This window comes from Pelodiscus sinensis, chromosome 26 (genome assembly GCF_049634645.1).
Source record: "Pelodiscus sinensis isolate JC-2024 chromosome 26, ASM4963464v1, whole genome shotgun sequence".
NCBI lineage: Eukaryota > Metazoa > Chordata > Testudines > Trionychidae > Pelodiscus > Pelodiscus sinensis.
Window position 1 is genome coordinate 21,693,176 of NC_134736.1, and position 15,725 is coordinate 21,708,900.

At 50.4% G+C, this 15,725-nt stretch overlaps 1 protein-coding gene and 2 non-coding genes across 3 annotated transcripts; all 3 read left to right on the forward strand.

The window, feature by feature from the left end:
* The first annotated feature begins 225 nt into the window (after window positions 1–225).
* On the forward strand, window positions 226–7,502 carry LOC142818241 (uncharacterized). The gene is made up of 5 exons (XM_075909470.1): window positions 226–758; window positions 1,367–1,567; window positions 3,494–3,556; window positions 4,858–4,998; window positions 5,310–7,502. The coding sequence occupies exons 1-5, from the start codon at window positions 755–757 to the stop codon at window positions 6,848–6,850; spliced, it is 1,950 nt and encodes a 649-aa protein (XP_075765585.1). The 5' UTR covers window positions 226–754; the 3' UTR covers window positions 6,851–7,502.
* A 5,087-nt stretch (window positions 7,503–12,589) lies between these two features.
* On the forward strand, window positions 12,590–12,662 carry TRNAA-UGC (transfer RNA alanine (anticodon UGC)). Its single transcript has one exon. It is a non-coding gene; the product is annotated as a tRNA-Ala (tRNA).
* Window positions 12,663–13,410: 748 nt separating this feature from the next.
* Window positions 13,411–13,482, forward strand: TRNAE-UUC (transfer RNA glutamic acid (anticodon UUC)). The gene has a single exon. It is a non-coding gene; the product is annotated as a tRNA-Glu (tRNA).
* The last annotated feature ends 2,243 nt before the right edge of the window (window positions 13,483–15,725 follow it).

The following is a 15,725-nucleotide window of genomic DNA, read 5'->3' on the forward strand; positions in this document are numbered from 1 at the left end:
GCAGAGGCGCCGCCGAGCGCGGGGCGGGGCTGGAGACATCGGAGGAGCCGAGGTGGGGCGGGGTAGCCGATGTGTGAGGGGGCGCGGAGGCCGGGGCAGATAAATCGGCGGGCGGTTTTGCCCTGGGAAGGTTCCACGAACACGTGACACGGACCCCACCTGCAAACCGTTTCCAACGGCTCGTGGCGGGGGCATCCCAGTGCGCATGCGTAGTGTGAGACCGGGAGGCCGTTGGAGACGTTGGGGGTCGCTCCTAGGCGGTGGCCCCAGTGCTCTGGGGATGGGAAAGCCCAGAGGCGCTCTGGCCCCGCCCTGGCTGGATCAGGCCCCGCCCCTTCCGGGCCAGCCAGGGGCCACTGTAAGAAATGTATGAAGTGACCCAGGGCCAAAAATTGTTGCCCACCCCTGTCCTAGGTGTCGTGTGCGTCAGTCCCTGCTGGCTGACAGCGATATTGCTCCATCGCCGTGTGGGGGCTGCTAGAAGGAGCCTCCGAGCTCTTCAGTGCAGAGCTTGTGGCAATGAGAACCCCTTAGTCCATGTATCTGTTGAAGCAGCTTATCCCATAGCGTGTAAACTCATGCTCCACCTCGTGCGATGGCCCCGGATCTAATGTGAAGAAGTGGACCATCCCATGCTCATCAGCTGGAGCATGTATAAAGTGGACAGGTGGAACTGAACCTGGGACTGCATTAGTCCCTTGCATGGCCTGGACTTCCAGGATCCACGCTTGGCTCTGAGCCTGGATCTGCTTTAATGGGTATGTCAAAGTGTCCCAATTTATCCAGGTAGGTTCAGGTATCGCTTTAGTTCAATCAGTGGGCACCATTAGGTGTCTGATTAAATACATGAAATAATGATCCTGCCTGATTATGTGAATCTCTGAGTCTTAGAATCTCATCCTGCAAATGTTCAGCAGCTGCATTTAATTTTAAGCATCTGAATGGTCCCCTTGACATCACTTAACTTCTGCTAATTGAGTTCTGACAAGAGCACCTAAGTCTGTGCTGCAAATAAATGGATGAAGACTAGGGGTTTGAAATATAGGAGCCTCAATGTAGACACCTACATCCATGTTCAGGCAGTTGAATATGCGGCTTGTTTTTCAGAACTCCTGGGTGCTCAGAATCAAATCCCATTGCTGCAGGTGTAGGAATGTTGAAACTCAAACCATGTATTGAGAGAAATGCATATGGCTTTTGGGCTCTAACTTGTGTGTGTTGCTTATAGAATATCTAGACTCAAGCTTTTGCCCAAAATGGCAGTATCTGGCATGTCACCAGGGATAGAGTCTGGGGAGAATAGGGGTGTGGAAAGGCTTGCAGCCCCTTCGGAAATGTCTCCCAATTTTCCTCCTCCCCCTGCCAGGCTGCAGAACACCCATGTCTGTCTTCAGCTCAGCCCCTGGCCTACAGCGCCAGGGACAGGAAATGGCTGTGGTGGAGCCGGTGAGCTTCAAGGAGGTGGCTGTGTATTTCTCTGAGGAGGAATGGGCTCTGCTGGACCTGGCCCAGAGAGCTCTCTATGGGGATGTGATGCAGGAAAATTATGAGGCTGTGAGCTGGCTGGGTAAGGAGCCCTAATAAAATGTTAAGTAGCATGTTTATTTGCATTTTGTTTACCCCTTCTGCAATATACATTGCATACATGACAGAAAAATGCACACTCCTTTTAGAGTTTAATGTTATGAAAGTTAGCCATATACATTTTTGTATAAAATAGAACTATTTCCTTTGTGTTCACAGTGGTTTTCATATACTGTTATCAAAATAATTGTCTGGTTATCAGCCACTTTATGGCTCAGTGTTTCTAACATTGCTGGGTTTTTTTTATTCTTTTACTAAGGCTCTTATTTGCTATTTTACCAAGAAAAAAAATGCAGAATCTCTTTCATTCTCCTGGTTCTGGCTGCCCCATGTAACAGCCACAACTTGTCTAATAAAAAGATATTGAACTTCATACCTTTAAGATTAAATGCTAAATACCAAAAATGAAGCAATGCTAGTTACCTGTATATGGCAAGAAAGTGTCTTGTCAGTTTTACAATTTGAAATGAAATGGCATTATTAAAAACCAATTCATTTCAAGCTTTCAGAACAGAATTTTACAAATCATGATTGCAGGTTAAATTCTAAAACCCTTGCATATTTACACTACGTTATTGTGTGTATACGTGATATATACGCATGCATGCACCTTAGATTGTCTCCTTCCCTGGATTATTTACAGACATTTCTTTGGGAAGGGCCCATTTTTCCATCAGAATAGCTGCAAAAAAACCAAGAATTCTTTTCCTATAACAATTTAACTCAATAGCATTTACACAATATTCAGCCGCTCAGTTCCTCCCCACGCTCTGCAGACTTAACTTCTCACTTGCTTTTTCCTTAAATTGCTTGCTTTATCTCCCAAAATGACTCTTCCAATAGCTCCCACGATAACCATACCAAATTCCCTCCATTCACAGGGATCTGAATTCCCTGGCCTTGTACTCTTTTTCTGTACTCCTCTCACTATGCTTCCCCCTGTCTGCCAGTTGTTAAAGTTTACCTGTTGTATGCCAACTTGTCTGGGCCTTAGTTGTATTTCTTGTGCTGAATGATACCCTTCCATGGACACGGGCTTATTTCAATACCCATTTAGCAAGGAGAATGGCCCTCTCAACTAGCCTCCACATCTCCTGGCCCTTAAGAAATTTTTAAATGCCCTATTTTTGTATACCTCTGTTGGGGGAGGGAAGTGGAAAGGCATTTTTCTTTAATGTGCCTGCTTGACCCTTCAGAGGCAGATTCTCTGACTTAAGGCGATTAAAAGTCCATCCACTTCTCGGTCATTCTGGCTGCCAGCACACACTGATGGGTAACAGCGTGCTGCTTTTCTTCAGCAATTTGCTGCATAATTTCTATTTTACTTCTAAGATTAGTAACTTCCTCCCACAAGCCTGCCAGGCCCTCACACAGAGCCTGTATCAGCCAGCCACTTTCTTCTCCTGGGAAATTGTGAATGAAAGAGAGCATTCTACCCATCCCTGATTGGCCAGCCAATCCTGACATTCCCCAGAGGAACACTCAAAAGGTCCCCCTGTTTTCCTGTTAACTTTATGATTAAATTCCTAACAGTTGTTGCAGACTTACCCAAGCAATCTGTCAAGATGGGATCAGGCATGACTGTCCCCTATAATCCTGTTTGTAATACCAGATGTTAAAGAAGAAACAGGATACTCAGGAGTGGATTGGGTATACACCTCTTTATTGCAGATACTTTCGTCTTAGGCACCCAACATGCTCTTGTGAGTGAGCAGTGTTTTGGCACCAGTTACACTCCTTTATCCATTTTATTATGTTAATTCACTTGTCTATCGCTACTTCCCCATAGACCTTATTCAGTAATGTTAACTCCCATATGATGAATATTAATAGGCAGGTGATCTATATTATTATACCCGCTCCTGTTTACAGGATTTTTCAGTTAGATCAGCACTTTTCTGTATTACAGACTTCCCATGTCAGAAGGTAGCAGAGGTTACAAAGGATGTGACCCTGAAGGTATTTTTAGAGAGTAAGTAAAAATAAGCAAGAGACAAAACAAGACACTGTTGGCTGTGTCTAGACTGGCCAGCTTTTCCGGAAAATCAGCTGCTTTTCTGGAAAAACTTGCCAGCTGTCTACACTGGCTGCTTGAATTTCCGCAAAAGCACTGACTTCCTACTGTAAGAAATCAGTGCTTCTTGCGGAAATACTATGCTGCTCCCATTCGGGCAAAAGGGCCAGTGTAGACAGCTCAGATTTGTTTTCCACAAAAAAGCCCTGATCGCGAAATGTTCTTCCAGCCTAGAAAGACAGTTGTACTGAACAGGCTACGTCTAGACTGGCATGATTTTCCGGAAATGCTTTTAACGGAAAACTTTGCCATTAAAAGCATTTTCGGAAAAGCACGTCTAGATTGGCATGGACGCTTTACCACAAAAGCACTTTAAGTCTAGGCTTGTGTTTTGGAAGCAGCAAGGGGAGGAGGGGCAGGAGCCGGTGCTGTTAGAGGCAGCTGAGTGGGTGGTGGCACCAGGAGAGGCTGCTTCAAAGCATCTCTGCCTACGGTCTCTAGGACTGCCCCACAGAGAAGCGCTGCTGGACCCAGCAAAAGGAAGGACTGAGTAAGCCCAACTCAGCTCAGCCCAACTTCTACAACATTTAATCTACAGCGGGGGTAGCTCCTGAACACAATGTGAGCTGGGACTGAGTGCATCTTCCCTTATCGACTAATAGTGTACTCGATAACAATTCTGTCAACTACACTAAGTTAAATACCCACTTCTTAACAAGTCTGTTCTAGGGATGTTAGCACAGGACCCAAGAGCAGTCGGTACAATCCATGTTAGGGAGAAGGAGGCCTAGAGCCAAAGACCCTGCTCCTCATCTCTGACCACAAGTAAGGGCAATTCACTTCCTGCTGCCACTGCTCATCCCTGGCTGCAGCCAGCCCTGTCTCAAGCCTTTCTCTAGCTTCACAAAGGTGTCTGGTCACACCCCGCACCCAGGCTCAGATTACCGTGAGCCTGGGCAGTTGTGAATATGCTGGCTTGGGCATTGTCCCACAGTGAGTCACCCCCATCTAGATAGTGTTGCAGTGCTCAGGGAAACTGAGGCACACAGAGGGTTACCATAATACAGTAGAAATCACATGCAACATAACTCTCTCACAGTCCTCACCCTCCTTCTGCCCAACAAGTCTGTTGCTCTCAAGTTGTCTGAGTTACCACAGTTTTCTTTAGACTTGGTTTGAGCACAGGGAATCTTCCTTGTGACACATACTCTACCCAGATTCCATGTGCCTTCACCGTACCTGATTTCTCCCCTGTGCAGGATTCTCCATTCTCAAACCTGACCTGATTCTCTGGCTGGAACGAGGGGAAGTGCCGTGGGCCTTGATTCTCAAAGAAACAGAGCTCCTGAGACAAACTGGTGCAGTTGAGGAGTCAGGGAAACTGAGCCAGAAACTATCCGGTGAGTGCAGGAAGAAGCTGGGTTTCCCCAAAATGAGCAGTGAGTGAGAGACCTGACTTCGACCCCATGTCTCCCAGGTAGGGCTGCAGGTGTTATCCTGGCAACCACCTGTCACAGCTCCTCAACCATCATGTTAGCTGTCAGGAGTTTCCTCCATTGGGGATGTTTGGGTGGGGTGTGGAAGCAGAATCCAATGTTTCACTTTCCCAAACTATTATTGTTTTGTGCTTTCTGTCTTTGCCATTCCCCTGTGGGTCCTTTCTCCCCAGTACAGACAGTGAGTCCTGCCTCGATTCCCTCTCCCCTTGCAGGTGCGAGGACAGTGAGGGAGAACAATGAGAATCAACAGCAGGACAGTCCTGGCACCATAGAATCACAGGGAATGTTTCTGGAAGGAGATGAAGGGGATGTTTCCCAGTGTGTGGAACAGACGGAAACCTGGGGAAATCAACACAGGGCAGAAAGGCAATTGGAGAACAATCCAAGCAGGAAAGCAGAGGAATCCATGGAATGTGGAGGAGAATCCAAGGATCCCAAGGAAATTTTAGCCCAGCAGAGAAATCACAATGGAAAGAAATGCTGTGATGAAAGCTCAGATTGTGAGAAAATATTAAGTGAGAAGTCAGGCCTTATTCTGCCCCAGCGAGGGCACACAGGAGAAAGACTCTGCAAATGCCTGGAGTGTGGAAAAAGTTTGATTGATGTGTCATCACGTATTGAACCTGAGGTTACCCCCATGGGAGAGAAATCCCATAAATGCTCTGAGTGTGGGAAAAGTTTCACTTTCAGATCACATCTTAGTAGCCATCAGAAAACCCACATTGGAGAGAGACCATATAGATGCTTGCAATGTGGGAAAAGCTTCAAACAGAAGTCAAGCCTTATTGTACATCAGAGAATCCACACAGGGGAGAGACCATATAAATGCCCTGAGTGTGGAAAAGATTTCACTGAACGATCAACCCTCAGTAGGCATGAGAGAACCCACACAGGAGAGAGACCATATAAGTGTTTCCATTGTGGGAAAAGTTTCCGATTCAGTTCAAACCTTTTTATCCATCAGAGAGTGCACACGGGAGAGAGGCCGTATAAATGCCAGGAGTGTGGGAAAGCTTTCGCTGTACACGCGTACCTCCTTAACCACAAGAGAACACACACAGGAGAGAGACCATATAAATGCCACGAGTGTGGGAAAGGATTCACTGAACGATCAGCTCACTATAGACATGAGAGAACCCACATCAGAGTGAGACCATATAAATGCCAGGAGTGTGGGAAATGTTTCCTTTCCCAATCAGATCTTATTAAACATGAGAGAACACATACGGGAGAGTCATCATATAAGTGCCGTGAGTGTGGGAAAGGTTTCACTATACAATCAGCCCTCAGTAGACATGAGAGAACCCACACGGGCGAGAGACCATATAAATGCCATGAATGTGGGAAAAGTTTCGCTGAACAATCAGCTCTCATTAGACATGAGAGAACCCACACAGGGGAGAGACCATATAAATGCCATGAGTGTGGGAAAGGTTTCACTGTACGATCAGACCTCATTAGACATGAAAGAACCCACACAGGAGAGAGACCATATAAGTGCTTCCATTGTGGGAAAAGCTTCAGTGTGAGTTCATACCTTTTTGTCCATCAGGGTGTGCACATGGGAGAGAGGCCGTATAAATGCAATGAGTGTGGAAAAGATTTCACTTTTCAATCAGCCCTTAGTAAGCATGAGAAAACCCACATGGGAGAGAGACCATGTAAGTGCTTTGACTGTGGAAAAAGGTTCAAAGAGAGGTCACACCTTGTAAGCCATCAGAAAGTGCACAAGCGAGAGAGAGAGACCCTATAAATGTCAGACACTTCAGGGGGTAGCTGAATGAGTCTGCACAGCAGGGGTGACCAACCCATTAGAGACAAAAAGCCAAAATAGAGGTGGTGGTGGTGGTGGGGCATTGTTGAGTGAAAAGACCCCGAAGACTTGCACTGGGAGACAATAGGTGCTGATATGCTGTCCTGTGACATGCCATCACAAAAAACGCACTGGGAAGGGGTGAGAGGAGCAAGCTCTGGGAGGGAATTTGGGTGCAAAAGGAAGTAGAGAGGATGCTGGGTCAGAGAGGGGGTTCCAGGCTGGAGAGTGTTGGGGTCAGGTGGAGGGTTGGGGTTCTGTGCAAGCTGAAGGCTTGTGGCGATGAGGCTGCAGGAGTTTGGGCTGGGGTGCATGTGGGGCTCAAGGAAGGGAGGCGGGGAGTATAATGGGCTCGGGACAGGTTTGCGGTGTATGGATGGTGCAGGGATGTTGTGGCAGAAGATTGGGGATGTGGGGGTGCAGGAGTTTGGGGATGTGAGAGGCTCAGGATGGGGGATTCCAGTGTATGAGAGGGATTCCAGTGTATGGGATCTGGGAGGTTGCAGGAGTGTTATGATGCTGTGACCAGATGGGGGCTTGGTGGCCAGGCTTCATTTTTAAATAAAATATGTCAAACACAAAAGATTTCAGTGTTGTCTTTATTTATGAGGGGGGCGGGGAACCTCTTTTGAGTCATGGGTCACTGACCCACAGAAAAATCAGTCAGGGCCACAAAAGTGAGATGCAAAACAACCACCCGTCCAAAAAAACCCTAACTCTCACTAATGTGGCCCCAACTGTGTTGGTGGGGGCAGGGGAACAGGTTGCTGGGGCACGGTGCTGAGGGTGCTGTGGCAGGAGGCTGGGACAGGATGCTGGTGGGTACTGGGGCAGAGGGTTGGTGGGGTCTGGGGCAGGGGGTTGGTGGGGTCTGGGGCAGGGTACTCAGTGGGGGTCTGGCCAGGGGGAAGGTACAGAGACAGCTGGGGATGTTCTTCCCTTCCCCTCCATTCCCTTCTCCTAAACAACTGGTGCACGTCCTGAAATGCCTGGTCTGTTGCTCTGCCGGGATCTTCCTGCTGCCTCCCTGTGCAGGGTGTGTGTGTGTGTAGGAGTCTGAGGACTGCATGCCAGCTCCAACTTCTCAGGAAGCGTACACTTCCTCTGTTTCCCATAACAGCTGTATGCTTCCTGAGAAGTTGAGCTGTCATGCAGTCCTGGAATTCCTATTCCTTTCCCCCCTCTGCCCCCTGCACAGGCAGGCAACAGGGGGAAAAGTCCGCGTAGTATGACAGCAACGTCATTTCAGGAAGCGTGCCAGCTGTTTAAGGGAGGGGAAGGGCAGCCTGTGCTCTTCTTGAGACACAGGACCTAGTTTGTAGCTGTGAGACTTCTCCCTGCTCGCCACAGGAAGCCAGTGTGCTACCTCCATTTTCACTGGCAGTAGCATCAGCGAGGGCTTTTTGGGCATGGGAGGGAATTGGGGGGGCTGGAACACCTCACAATCAACTGGTCATGCCCCTGCAGTCGACAAGTTGATCGCTATTGACAGGCTGGTGACCACGGCTCTAAATTCAATCCTCCTTTCCCCTAGAGCCAGGCCCACCGCTCTAATTCAGTCCCCCTCCCCTTTCTCAGAGCCAGGCACAACTCCCTCGTCTCCCCCCCCCACTCTAACTCAATCCCCTTCCCCAGAGCCAGGTACCCCCCCCCACTCTAACCCAATTCCCCTCCTCTTCCCCAGAGTGAGGCACCCCCCCGCTCTAACCCAATCCCCCCCAAGCTAGACACCTCCCCTCCCTTCTCTAACCCACTTCTTCTCCCCCCACTTTCCCCCAACCTTATGCTCAGGTCCCGGAGCCCTTGCCACTGCCACCACGTGCACCTGGGATGCCGTGTGCACCCCCGCACACACCTGATCCCCCCCTCCCTTCTCCAAAGCCAGGCATCTCCCCCCCCTATAAACCAATTTCCCTCCCTCCCAAACTTATGCCCAGATCCCAGAGCCGCTACTACACCTGAAGCCCTCGCCACTGGTGGAGCCCCTGTTGGAGTCACTAGGGGTGTGTCTAGACTACATGCCTCCGTCGACGGAGGCATGTAGATTAGCCAGATCGGCAGAGGGAAATGAAGCCGCGATTAAAATAATAATATGCCTCGTGAAACCAGGTTTACCTGTGCCGATCAAGAAAGGCTTCTTTGTCGGCGCGGCGCGTCCAGACTGCCCCGATCTGCCGACAAACAGCTGATCAGCAGAGCGGGGCAGCCATTTAAATTTAAATGAAGCCGCGATTATTTTAATCGCGGCTTCATTTCCCTCTGCCGATCTGGCTAATCTACATGCCTCCGTCGACGGAGGCATGTAGTTTAGACGTACCCTACCTGTGCTGGGATGCAGACTGGGATCTGTGTGCAGCCCAGCCTGCATGTGCAGATGATGCAGTGCTCTGTGAGCGGAATGGCATGGGCCATGAGCACACATGCGGCTCAGAGCATCCCAACCGTGAGCGTGGTTAACCTGAGCAGTTCTGGGTTCCAACCCGATTCCATCAGGAGCTGCGATTTCTTTCTTCATGAGCCATGGGTTGGCCACCGCTGCTGAACAGGCTAAACAAAAAACAACAAGCGGTCTGGTAGCATTTTATAGACTAAGGCTACATCTATGATGCAGCCTTCTGCAAAAGCTTATGCAAATGAAGTGTGGAGTAGAATATTGCTTTGTTTCATTTGCATACTTAATTAGCAAGCTGTTTTTGTACAAAAGGCTTTTGTACAAAAAGGAGCCATGTCTTCAAAAAGTGAAACAGCTGAGCACTCTGCAGAGAACAGGCCATAGCGCTGCTGGGAGAGGCTCCATCATGCACAGACTCTGCGCAGGGCCAGACTGCTGGGAGGAGGCTCTGGCCATGGACTTTCCTCCCCTCTCTGTTACCTCCTGCACCTGGGGCTGAAAGGGACGTGGGCTGCCAGACAGTCCCGCCCAGCTGCCTTCCCCAGTAGGGCTCACACATTGTCCCCAATTGTAGCCAGACAGGAACCCCCCTTGTAACATCCATTTTTGCTTGCCTGGAGCATACAGGGCACACAGAGCAGAAGGCCCAGGCTGTGTGACCGTGAATGGCTGTAAACAGAGATACACCAATTGCTGACCAAGAGGCTGCCAAGGAGTGTCCTTGACTTAACCTATATTGATACGAACTCACAGCCGTCCGTGGGGGGAGGAATCTCTCGCCCAGTAAAAAAATGTCTAGTACTCACAATTTAGTTATCTCTCTTGCAAGTGTAAATTAATTTGAAACTCGCTTGTAAGAACTGGCGCCATAAAACAGACCAGTACAATTCGGCATCTTAGATAAGAAAGAGGATACGGGCCCCCAGGGGTATATAGATGGGTCCAGCAGCGCATTTTCTCTGAGTGTCAATCTACCATCTATCTGCTGGTCGGGTTAGGTGTTTGATCTCCCGAGGTTCCAGAGGGGACGCCCACCTCGTATTCGTCTTTCCTAGGAATTGAGAGACCAGCCCTGGCCTGACACGCTGGAGTCGAGAGGCACAGAAAGGGGTAAAAATTGTACCTGGATGTGGTCCTTTGTTTAAGTATATATATACATAGTGTTAGAGCTCTTTAAAGATTAAGCTGTCACTTGGTACCATTATTTCTATTTTCTATCTTTATTTTCTTTGTAACCATTTTTAAAATCTGTATTTGTTAACAGTTAAGAAAGAGAGCAATAGCCATTGTAATCATATGTTTTTATAAGTCTTTTAATAAACCTGTAACTGTTTAAGCTTTAACCTGACTCCTTCAGTTGCTGTAATAGAACCAAGCACAATTTAAAAGAACTTCAGCCGGTCATAAAGGGACAGACACAGGGAGAGCTTGGGTGTTTGGATCTGTGTCACTCCCAGGTGACAAGATCCGTTGGGGCACCTTTTCAGCCTTTCCTAGGCTGCCCGCTGCGAAGGAACCCCTGTGTTCTAGCAGCTAAAATCTAAGGTGTAATAAGCTCTTCCTATATAACAGGGCGTGTGTTGGCCTGCTGGCCACCCTCTGCGATGGGACCCTGGTCCTAGCAGTAAAGACACGGACGTTAAACCTTTTCTCGGAAACATACACACACACACTGCCCTGACTGTCGGCTGACACCAATGCACTGGCCTCGGCCTGAATTCTTGCTGCCCTTGGGTGCACCCAAATGCCCCTTCTGCGGGGTGGGAGGCTCCCCAGCTCACACCCCTCCTGTCACACTTGGTGCCGTGAGAACAAAGCTTGCAAAGGGGTTTGATTTTCCTCCATTTCCCCTTGCTGCTGCGCTAAAAGAAATCCTGAACCCGGACCCTTCTGTCGCTGGAGAGATGGAAATGGGGCCCTTCTTTAACTCACATTCTCCATCTACAGGCAATTCACTCTCAGCTTTCACCAGAGTTGTAGAAAGAAAAAGTCTAGTCCTGGAGTCCAGCTTTAGTAGAACCAAAGAGAGAACCAACTGCAATTTCCATCTTCTGAGGAGAAGGAAAGAGGATTTTCTTCTCCTCAGTTCTAGCCACATCAGCCCAGGGAGGAGAAAAAATAACCCTCCACCCGCTGATTGTCCCCTGTCAGCTTCTGTAGCTTCACCTCCTTCCACAGCAGCTCCAGCTTTGAGCTACAAATCTCAAGGGACTGGTGAGGAAATGAGGAGCTGGCAGCTCGGGTTAGTGGCTTCCCTGAGAACAAGAGGTGGAGTGTTCACAAGGTGCATTCCCCTCCCCTGCAGAGCAGGGTGTTAGAAAGAGCTGGGAACAGAATAGTCAGCCAAGTTCCACCCCCCCTCCCCTCCCCTCCCCTCCCCCTAAGTATGTTTCTGAGTTGTAGTGGTTATCACATTTGCTTAACATGCATAAGGTCCCTTGTTCAAACACAGGGTCTGCTCTTACTGCTTCTTCCCTGGGTGCCTAGGTAAGTACAGCTGCTTCTGACCAGCCTGTGCCTGGGATGAGCCCAACTCCCACATGACAGAGAGAAGTGACATCAGCTGAGAATGCCCCTGGGTGCCATCCTGGGGAAGTGAGATAAATCAGGCCAGGCAGCTGCTTGTGGCTTGGCCTTACCTGCCCTGGGAGGCTGGTGCATTGGTCCGGCTCTGTCTGCTGCCTCCCTTGTGTGACTTGCCTAGTGCACACAGGCCAAATGTCGGAAAAGCCTCTTCGAAGAAAAAGCTACACAAATTGGGTTTCGAAATTTGCGTAGCTTTTTCCAGTAGGTCAGTGTAGTGTAGACATATCCTGAATGTCGCTCAGCACTAGTAGGAGACAGTGAGGGACAAAATGGTCTAACAGCACCTGCAGCCTTTCAGAACAACCCCCATCCTCAACCCCAAGAACCAGCCCTTCCCTCCACCCTCACTGGGGTCTGCTGGGAACTGTCTAGACTCAAGCCCACCCCCAGTGTCAGCCTAAGGATTGCCTGTGTCAGTGACATCACAATGGGCTTTTGCAGCACCGCATCTTATTGGCTAATGGAGTTTGAGAGGCAGTGACCTCACAGAGAGTCCATGACAATGGCCAGGTGGGACAGGCTGCAGGGCAGAGGCAATCTCAGAAACACCCCCATGGCTTTGCTGCAGGGAGTCTCCTTCCCTAGTGTTGCCCTTGAGGCCTTTTTGGAGAATTCTCATTTCCCAGGACTAACTGACCTAGAAGGCAGACGTCCCTGTGGAGAAGGGAAGAGCCTCCAAGAAGGCCACACTTTATACAGCAGGGGAATTAGCTCAAGTGGTAGAGCGCTCGCTTTGCATGCGAGAGGTAGTGGGATCGATACTCACATTCTCCAGTTTTGGGAGAAATCCCTGTTTTCCTTTTTACTGTCAGAGCCAGCCAGGGGGCTAAGTGGCTCCAGTAGCCCCCTCCCCCGCTCACCATTTCCTACTTGCTGTCCCTAAAAGCCAGCCACACTGGGGCAGGGAGCTGCTGGACACCAGCCTTCATGGAACTTCTTCTCAGCTGGGGAAAGGGACAAGCAAGGGGCGATGGGACAGAGGTTTATGCGATGACGACAGGGGTGCAGAAAGCAAATAAATTATTTTTTCTCCTACTCAAGAACCAGGCTGACAGAATGAAACTGATCAGTAACCAAGTTAAAAATAGACCAAAAGGAAGCATTTTTGCACCCAGTGGAACTCCTTGCCAGAGGATGTTGTGAAGGTGAAATCTACAAGAAGGTCCAAAAAAGAACTGGATAATTTAATGCAGGAAAGGTCAATCAATGGCATTTAACCAGGATGGACAGGGCAGGTGTCCCTAGCTGGTGTATTCCAGTAGCTGGGAATGAGCGACTGCAGGGATCACTTAATAACTGTCTGTCCTGAGGATTCCCTCCGGACAATGAAATTGGCTGCTGTCCTGAGACAGGATCCTGGGCTAGTTGGACAACTGGCATGGCCCAGTCTGGCTGCTTTGATGTTCTGTTTGGCTGTTCTTGTCCCCTCTGGGCAAAGGAGAATGGGCCCGCAATCCTGAAGTGGACAGAAAATGGCCTGCGAAAGGCTGGTGTAGGTGAGCAAAAAAGTGTGTTTCAGGTGTCCTTGATGGTCTTGTGGTTAGGATACAGCACTTTCACTGCTGTGGCCTGGGTTCGATTCCCAGTCAGGGAAACCAGACTGAAATTTCACATGGCCACTGCCTTGTCATTTTTCTCATCTCATTACCACATGTTACAGCAGCTGAGACCCAAGAGGTTACTTCAGGCTCCTTCCCACCTCTCCCTCACTGCTAAAACAACACTTGCCATTTTCAGAAGGGACAAAGCTGGTCACTCAAATTGCCCCTCCCCTCTCCCATGCAGACAGCCCTGCAGGAAGCTCTGTGGCACACACAGCACTAGCCCAGCGCAGTGTCAGGTCGGCACAAGATCCATTGGTTCAGTTTGGTTTTTGAAGGAGATAACCCAGAACTGGCTCCAGCCCCCACTCAGTAACCTGGGGAAATGACCCACCAGGCCTGGGCCCCTCGGAGAGGCAATGATTCCCCACTGGCCAGGGCAGAGCCTCCCTCTGACACAGTCATGGAGCCTTCTCCCCCTGGTCCTGCCTCCCCCTTCACTCAGCTCTCACTGCTCAGTGCTGCCAGGGAGGGGCCTCACTGCGAGAGCCGCCTGGGCATGTTCCTGCCACAGAGACACGTCCCAGAGCAGGACGGATGCTCAGACCGACATTGAGTGTTGCTCAGCGCTGGGGTGAGACAGGGAAGGACAAAAGGGTCTAACGGCACCTGCAGCCTTTCAGAACAGCCCCCGGCCCCACCCCAAGTACCAGCCCTTCCCTCTGCCTCTAATGGGCTCCACTGGACACGGCCTGGACTCAGGCCTCCCCGGTGCCAGCCTAAGGGCTCTGGAGAAGACAGGGCAGCTCCAGGGGCAGAGTCCAGAGCCCCTGGCTGGGAAGGGATCAGGAAGCAGCTTTGAGGCTGGGCTGCTGCACAGTTTAGGCAGGGGTGGGCAATGACTTTTGATGGGGAACCACTCCCAAGCCTGCACTTTTCCATGCTATTATCGGAGGAGGTGGGGGTCTGGGATGGAGGCTGGGTGCAGACAGGAGCCTGGGGCAGAGGACTGGGGTGCAGGAATGGTTGCAGGGTGTTGGGTTGTGACTTGGGGCAGAGGATTGGGGTGCAGGATCTGGGAGGGGTGTGGGTTCAGGTGGGGGGAGAGGGTTTGGTTTACGTGCGGTACCCGGGGGGTTGAGGGAAGGGAGGGGCTGGGGTGTCAGTCAGGCTCTGGCTGGGAGACTTACCTGGCTCACTCCCGGCCAGCAGCCCAGCACATTTCTCAGGCAGCCTGTCTGCCTTGTCCCCACACAAGCTGCAGGGGCCATCTGGTCGATGAATAAGAGCCTGAGTGGAAGGGGGATGACGCTTCATATGGCCAGAAACCAGCCAATGGGATTGTGCTGGGAACAGGGACACTAACTGCCCAGCAGTCCCTGTTCTCAGCAGCTTGCGGGGGTGGGGCAAGCAGGGAGTGTCTTGATGGGCTAGATACAGCCCGCTGGCCTGTATTGCCCAGGCCTGGCTTAGAGGGAACCTTGGCTCTGGGGGAGGGGCGCTGTGGAAAGGCCAGTCTTGCCTTCCTGGGCAGGACACGGTACCTGCAGCCTTTCAGTTCAACCCTCAGCCAACAACCCAACAACCAGCCCTTCCCTCCACCCTCACTGGAGTCTGCTGGGAACTACCTGGACTGAAGCCCACCCCAATTTCAGCATTAAGGATTGCCTGGAAATGAGAAAGCAGCTAAAGTAACACTGGTGGGACTTGAACCCACAGCCTTTGCCTGTCTAGTTGGGTTCACACTAGCCACTACAGCATAAATGCCCAACAGGCTTTCCATTGTACCACATAGCTTGATGTACTGCTGAGTTTGTTATCTCCACTCTCTGCTTTGCAGCACGGCAATTGCTGGGGGAAAAGAAAGGGGAGCCAGGTCTGTCTCTTTTGGGAGAGCAGGTACCAAGAGGGAGGGGGCCACTGAGCCCCCAACAGTGAAAATAAGGGATAAGAACTGAGCTACAGTTGGAGAATGTGGGCAGGGATCCCACTGCCTCTCACATGCTAAGTAAGCGCTCTACCTCTTGAGCTAATTCCCCTGCCTACAAAAGCTTTTGCTACCTCCCCTACCTTGTTCCAGAGCCCTCAACATCGCTGCCGCTGCCCAAGGCTCCGTTCTGAAAGGGCCACTTGTGAGACTGACACCCGTGGGCCGGCTAGCTCGGAGGTTTAGGACGTGGTGCTCATATCACACTGACGCGTCTTAAGAGCAAGCCCCTTGTTTCAAGCCATAACGGGCTCGCTATTCCGACGTCCCTGCATGGCAGGAGGAGGGAGGGACGTTTTGGAACAGCGA